At 48.6% G+C, this 7657-nt stretch overlaps 1 protein-coding gene across 1 annotated transcript in view; it reads right to left on the bottom strand.

Moving 5' to 3' along the window:
* Positions 1–486: 486 nt before the first annotated feature.
* The window catches only part of Ldlrad4 (low density lipoprotein receptor class A domain containing 4), a 124373-nt gene continuing 117202 nt past the window's right edge, over positions 487–7657 (bottom strand). The window contains exons 5-6 of the mRNA XM_063232036.1: positions 5686–5739; positions 487–4759 (exon numbers count right to left, since the gene is read on the bottom strand). Coding sequence (XP_063088106.1) covers positions 4601–4759; positions 5686–5739 — 213 coding nt within the window. The 3' untranslated portion in view covers positions 487–4600. The remainder of the gene's footprint in view (positions 4760–5685; positions 5740–7657) is intronic.

Genomic DNA, 7657 nt, shown 5'->3' with positions numbered 1-7657 from the left:
GAGCATGATCGAGCCTGACACCTTCTTTCTTTCCTCCCTGATCTCATAGTTTATTGTCTGGGAGCAGCTGGGCTGGTCCTTTGCCTGAGGGGACAGGGAATACAAACAGGCCATCCAGGAAAGAAGGGATGAAGAGCTCTGCCAGGGGGTGCATCCACACAGAATCTACACACTTAAATCTCCTCACTACTGTCACCAGTGTCCTCATGGCTGAGACTTCTTCTTGGCCCTCCCTCTGGAAATGGTGCTGAAACCCCAGCCAGAAGAGGATGCCATGATCTGACCAGAGCTGCTGACAGCAGACCAGGAAACAGTGATCCTTAGGGGGTCAGAGTGACTCAGAGCTGGTGGGACATGGATGAGGGACCAGTAAAATGATTGGTGTGAGCCAGCGTAGCTTAGTACTATTTCTCCAAGACAGGCCTTTGATCCATTGGTTTTTCCATGTGTATTGTTGTTGAGAAATAAATCCAGGGGACAAAGATATATCACTGATTTTTTTTAATGATTTGTGTGCTATGGTTTGACCAAAGTTTTAAGGACAAGCAGAAAAACCTAAGTTTACAACAAATAGCACTTGGTACAACACATTTCTGCAAAGCACTGTAATTATAGACCTGAGGCCAAACACCCATATCACCACTGCTGAAGTTGAGAATTATGCTGAAAAGTAAGCACAAATCATTGTTTTTTAAAAAGGACTTTAATGACTCAGCTCACAAAGACTAAAAAGCTTAAGTACAGTCATACTTTCAGTGGATTGCTTTATAATAAAAATTAAGTGAATGAAATACTGTAGAAAGTACTGTATTTTAAAACAGCTTTAAGCTAGGCAAGTACACAATTAGAAAACCATGATTCAAAAGTCAAGAGATGAAAACAAGCCATCTGCTGATGGCATGTCAGAAGGGACCAGCACAGAAACGGGGGCTCTGCTGATGGAAGCTGAGGACACAACCCATGCCCATGAGCTTCTGAGGGCCCCAGGGACCCTGTCCTTCCCAGCAGCAGCAGGGGAAAAGCTGGAGTAGGCATTTCTAGGTGAGGATGATCTGTGATGCCTCATTTTCTGAAGGCTACTTTGATTCTCAAGGGCAGAATGTACACATACCATACAGAAAATAAAAATAGGCTTTATTAGAATGGTGCATGGTGGCAGACGAACCTGGAAGTGTGAGTCAAATGGCAGAATCCATGACCACCTTCGTGGACAGTGCTCAACACCCAGGAACCAGCAGTGGTTTGAAGGGACATAGTGATGTGGGGGTGTCTTGTGCTTAAGAGAAGTGCTGGAATAGCTGCAGAACAGTGTAGAGATCCCAACCAGAAACTCAGCTGAGCTGGAGGGGAGGGTCATTCTGCATGCTCTCTTACTTTTGGCAGCACTGGGCAGGTTTTCAGGCCAGAATACAGCAGGATGTCAACAGGGACGATCACAATCCTGCCTTGGCCTGACCAGTTCTGGCTCCACAGCTGAGCGGTCATCAGACTGCAGAGTTCTTTGCTTTGCTGATTTAACAACATGAGCTCGGGCCTCTCACTGGAGCCTTTGCTATGCCACAGCAAGAAAAAAGCTGGACTCAGCCCTTTTTGCTGACTAAAATGTAACTGTCCAACTTGGTATTTCTAAAATGAGTAAAGTAAGGGCCATTTAATGGCCACCAAAAAGCTGTGAGTTTTTATAGCAAAGAAGCCACTCTCAGTTGCAGAATAGATGCTGGTCATAAACTTTCTTGCTTGTTCACACTTCTTTCTCTTGTATTACAATATCAACATTTAATAGGAAAATAAACTACATGGACTTTATATGCATCCATTTGCAAATATCCTTACAAAAGAGGACAAAGCTGCACATAGGCACAAGGAATGGTACAGAAAGTCAATCCTGCTGCTCAAAGCACCCTAGCATGTGTCTACACTTTGGTAAGCACTTCACACAGACTCTAAGGCAGTCCCCTGGGTGGGAGCCAATACTGAGGGCCAAAATGTGATGATTTTTCCTATCAGTGCATCCCTGGAAATGTTTCTGGTCAAGCACTTTATTCCTAGGGAGATGGAACTCAGGGGAAGGCTTGCTAGGCCTTCTTGCCCCACACAGCAGTCCGCTAATTCCCCCGCTGCTCCTGGATCCCCCTGCTGCCCAGTGGCTCTTGTGGGCTGGTGTATCCACAGGTGGAGGGTGGGGTACATTTTATCTATCTTGATAGGACAGAAAACATCTACTTTATAGGCATGTGATTCTCACAATCTTGTCACTGAATGGCCTCATGTTTGGGAAAAGTTTTCCCCTGATGGGGTTCTGTGTGCCTCTGGGTCACAGCCCTGCACACTTGGATCAAGCATAAGTGGCATGGCATCTCTACCACCCCCCTCTCAACGACAAAGCCCTTTACATGCCTGCTCTGTAGAGTAATCTTGACTCACATCTGTCATGCTACCCACACCTCTGCTCTAAACTAGTCCTGGGTCAGAAGCACAACTTTTGTAACACTAGAAGAGAAGGCACTAGGCTGGGCCACACCAGCCTGGTAGAAAAGCTACCAACAGGAAGGAGACTACTAGTCTAGCTACTGGTTACAGAGGCCCAGCCTCAGAGACCTTTCCAGGCCACACTTGCTGTGTGTGTCTTCAAACAACCAATGACCTAAGAAGCAATGGGGTAGGAACTTCTTTTCTAAGGGACTTGAATTCAATGATTTCTTTTTAATACTCTGAGGATCCACAAAGTGTTTGTGGATTGCAGAGTCACAGGGCACACTAGGTCTCAGGTGTCATTCTCTGCAGGGAACACTGATGGGAACACTGAGGACAGCTCCCCTGCTCCCCTACCTGCAAGCATGACTCAGAGTGAAGACCTTACCTGTGTGCCAGGGACACTGACCACCTCCCAGCCACTTCCCCACTAGGAGGCCCAGGGGATCCAGAATGGGGGAAGTTTATCTCTGCTCTGAGAGTAGGGCTCTCCTGGCAGTACCAAAATGAGCCTCAGTTTCCCTCACGGCCCTCACCCAGAGCCCTGCTAAGCAGTACCTCAGCCAGAGCTAGCAATAGCCCCTCTGATCCTTGTCTCACCAGTCTACTATGGTTGTGGATGCTTCTGTGTGTGCACAGGTGAATCTCACAGTGATTCCATCCTATGGCCTGTTACCAGGATACACACCAGGAAAGAGATGAGGCTACATAGGACCTAGGTGAGTCCCTCAAGGGTCGCCTCCAGAAACACAGACACACAAACAAGCAGCAGTAGATGCTGACCAGGTGGAAGCTACATTGACTGCATGACCAAGTCAGCAACCTGGTTCCCATGTCCCGTGTGGGCCTGGAAAGGTCCTGACAACCCCCGTGCAAGCTCTGCTCCTCAAAGCAGTGCTCACATTTGCAGGAGGTTATTTTTCATTGTATGTAACGATGAACAGTTGAAACAGTAGGAATACTAAAACGAGGACCCCACAGTTAAGTTGGGCTTCTGGCCGGACTTGCACCCACTCTGGCCCAGTTGCTCATTCAGCTACAGTTGGCCCCCTCTGGTCCCCTCCCCTTCCAGCACCCACCCTGGGGCAGGTCCACGATGAGGTTGTCCACGTGGTGCTGTGTGAGGCACTAGGAAGCGCCAGGCACTCACACCCACATCCCCATGCCTCGCCAGCGCTCACCCCAGGGCAGACGTCTTGGCCTGCAGCACCACTGCGCCACCTGCCTGCCCAGCAGCTGGGATCCTAGGCATAGGCTTCCTCCCGGCTCAATAGAACCACTTGCATCTCAACAGTGACTACGAAAGGTACGCATCTGAACAAAATCCAAGCTACAGGGGAAAGGAGTTAAACCGAGAAAACACACTGCCTGAGGATGAGAGCAGTGTGAGAGCCCAGGCACAGTGGTAGTGACCTGCATGTGAGACCAGCAAGGTGACACTGGAACTGGGGGTGCTGGGGTCCTGTCTCCCACCCCAAGGCCTGGCCAGCGATGTGCTCTGTTTGAGGGAAGTGCTGCACAGCGACCACTTGTGTTCAGGGGAGTGGTTCCATAGCCGGGGACCCAGGAAACCAATCTCCCCGCCAGCCACAGAGCCTGAGCTCCAACCTGCGCATCACACAGAGAGGGGCAACCTCGCACAGCATGGGCACAGGGGTCCGGGGTCCAACCAGCGGGTGTGCCCAACGGAGAGGTGTGGCCATGTGGCCTCCCGGTTCCCTGACCTGTTACAGCCTGAGCTATTGCTCACCCGACCCTCTCGGGCCTCTTCCCCGAGACGGTCTCTCTACGCTGCTGTCTTTAAGGACACCGAGGGGGAGGCGGGAGTCGCCTCGCTTTAGTGTGGTCAGACCAGGAAGGAAATAGGGATACTGGCCGGATCAGGTGGCGCCCCCCAGGTTTGCGGTCCTGGCCCAGTGCGCTCCCTGGGGTCCCCGTCGCCTCGCTGTAGGGCGGCGGTGGCCCAGCCCCGCGAACCCCACCATTGCCCCCCGCCGGCCCGCTGTGCCCCCGGGCGCAGCCAGCACTGACGCCCGCATGGCTGCTGGGCGGGCACGGGCGCGAGGCCCCAGGGCCGCCCGCAAACGCCGTGCGGTTGGGTGGCGCGTGCACTGACTGGCGGCTGGGCTCACGCTGCTGCTCGGGTCGCGCAGGCGCCCAGGTACCGCGGCGGCTCCTCGCCATCGGCCAGCGAGATGGTGGGCGGCAGGTCCAGCTCAGGCCGCGCGTACGAAAGGGCTGGGGCCAGCGTGGGGCTGCCAAAGCGGTCCCGCGGCATGATGGTGGCCTGCAGGGGCGACAGGAGAGCTGTGGTGATTGACAGGGACAGGGTCAGACGTGCATGGGAACAGAAGGGGCCAAGCAGACAGGGATGGGAGAGGGGGACACAAGATCAGGCAGGACCCAGGGACAGACAGGGCACGGGGGACACGGGGACGGAGAGGGGACGGAGAGAGGACGAACAGAGGAGAATGGGGTCACGGGGACATGAGGGCAGATGCTACACGCAGACGAGACAGTTGGGGGACAGAGGGACAGGCAGAGAGGCGATGGGTCAGTCTGAGACAGAGGTCAGACAGAAGACATGGATACATACAAACGGGGGACAGTGGGTGCACATGGGCTACCCAGGGAAGGGACCCCAGGCCCTCTGGAGAGTCCATGCCCAGGTCCCCTACAGCACTCAAAAGTGGGGAGGGGCGCTGCGGCTAAATGATTTCATCGCTTTTTGGAAAAATCCAGAAAAATGGGTCTGCTCTTTTTCCTTTCTGGTTTCTAGATTCCCGGTTATTAAATACTGGATAAAGTTTCCTGGAGTTATTTTTCATCCTTAGCCTAAAAACTGTCTTGTATCCCAAATTATGCTGGTAAATCTGTTCTCCAGCATGGGCCCAGACAGCATCTCCCAAAACCACCTTGTCGCTCCCAGGAGACCACATCAGTGCACATGGACTTGCAGTTAACTGACACACACATGTGTGTGCACAGACAGCCCCAGAATCCTGCCACTATTTCCAACCAAATAGCAAATGCACCTCCTCTCAAGCACTGGGGATGACTCTGGGATGGGAGCTAGTCCTGATGCAGGGATGGTACCCCACTGGTCACGCCAGCAGCTTCTGGCAATCACAGTTAGTCTCAGCTTGTCCTCTGTGGGGGTTCAGATGCACAGGGGTACCTTCCCTAGGGCCTGCTACCCCATGCCCCTCTTACCTCTGAGGCCTGGGGCCGTAGCACAGCACCATTTGAAGGCCACATGTACCCTTCCTGGGGACAGAGAGAGGCATTAGTTTCCTGTCCTAGCAGCAGCACCCAGACACGCCAACCCTGGCTTTCCAGAACAAGGTCCACCTGGCTGCTGTGACATGGCCAGCCTGATAACTGCACAGGAAGTGCCATCCCTCTGGGTTGGCACACCACCCTGGCCAGCTGTGACAGAACCATGGGCCGATGTCAGTGAAGCAAACCTCCATCCTTGTGTGCTTTCCAGGTCCCCATCTAGTCACACTGCTCTTGACCGCACATGCTGGCTGCCTTCCTATAGAAAGGTGGGCCACCAACTCCACTGCCAACCAGTGAGTTGTAGGGAATGCATCTTCAGGCTGTGTTTATAACCAGATCTTTAAAAACTCAGATCAAGACAGTGTAACACCATTCAAGTGGATGAAAGCATTGTAGAGTATTTAGAACCAGCTAACAGAAAAATGAACAATGGTTTCTATATTGTCTCTTTGCCTATAACAATTTTTGTTTATACTAACACATATGATAAAATCCAGCAAGATACAACATGATAAAATCAATGGAGACAGAAGAGCCATAGTTTGGTGCGGCTTCAAAACAAGATGGTATTAAATCAGCACTAGCTATTATGATGTCTTCTTCAAAATAACTGTTCATTGCATCAAAGGCCATAATATCAAATAGCCCAAAATAAAGCCATTCCAATTAATGAGTGAAAACTTTATAAGGCTTCAAGGCCACATAGTGGGAAATCATGGTTACCACATACTTCTATATATTTGAATCATTTCTTACACTAGGGAAACTATTCGGTGTTCACAGATGTGAGTTTGATTTATTTCACTTATGAGTATGGTTTCAAGCTGCGCCCATTTATTGATAAATACCTCAATGTGATCCTTCTTTATAGCTGAGTAGTACTCCATTGTATAGAAATTTCTTTTTTAAACTAAGGGGAAAAAAATCAAAAAAACTAGCAGGATATATTATAGTAACTTTTTTGATTTCCTATTAACTTGAAGTCCTGTAATACTCCCGTTATCTTGTTTTGATTGATTAGACTCTATTCTGCTCTGTATGAAAGTATCAAGTATCAGAGTATAGGCAACTACTTTGAAGGCAATAAGATTCACTATGATGCCCATTCTGGTTTGACTATTATCCTCTTTTGAGGTTCTGTAAGATTTACAATGCTTAGGTTTTATTGGTCTTGTTCTCTACTGTTTTGTTCAACTTTATAATACCTAATGAGATAGACAATTCTTCTTTTTTTTAAATTTTATTTAAGAGGAAAAAGAGAAAAACACAAAACAAAACAAAGTGGTGTAAGGTTACACATAATACAGAACTACAAAAAAAAAACATAACAGTAAGAAATCACCTATTAATAGATTACATATTATCATCTTGGAAATAGTTGCTCACATCACAGTATCAAAGAATACAAAGTAGACATTCAAACAGAGAGACTGCAAACAGCTGTGTTCAATGATCCAAAAACATTAATATCGTCAGCTATTTAACACCCCTAAACACACTTGCTGTTATATCCGTTAGAGCTCTTTTTTTTTCCTCCCTCTCTTTTTTACAACAAAATTTACACATTTTGGATTTTATTACTCCTTAGTTCTTATTACTTTTTGTGGGGGGAGAGAATAAAGTCAAATATGGCAAAACAAAGCTGTCAGTCAAAATCAAGGATAAACATAGCACATGATGTAGAACAGAGTACAAGGTTATTAACAATGGTTATCAACGTTGTCTCTTGTTTCCTTAAAAAGAATTGTCTATCTCATTAGATATTATAAGAAGAATTGTCTAGCTATAAAGAAGGATCACATTGAGATATTTATCAATAGATAGACAATTCTTCTTAAGGAAGCAAGAGGCATTATGGTAACCATTGTTGATAACCTTGTACTCTGTGTTTACATCATGTGCT

This window comes from Cavia porcellus, unplaced genomic scaffold (genome assembly GCF_034190915.1).
Source record: "Cavia porcellus strain 051 isolate PalLab524CR breed Dunkin Hartley unplaced genomic scaffold, mCavPor4.1 scaffold_20, whole genome shotgun sequence".
Taxonomy (NCBI): Eukaryota; Metazoa; Chordata; class Mammalia; order Rodentia; family Caviidae; genus Cavia; species Cavia porcellus.
This window is presented reverse-complemented; position numbering and strand designations above follow the sequence as displayed.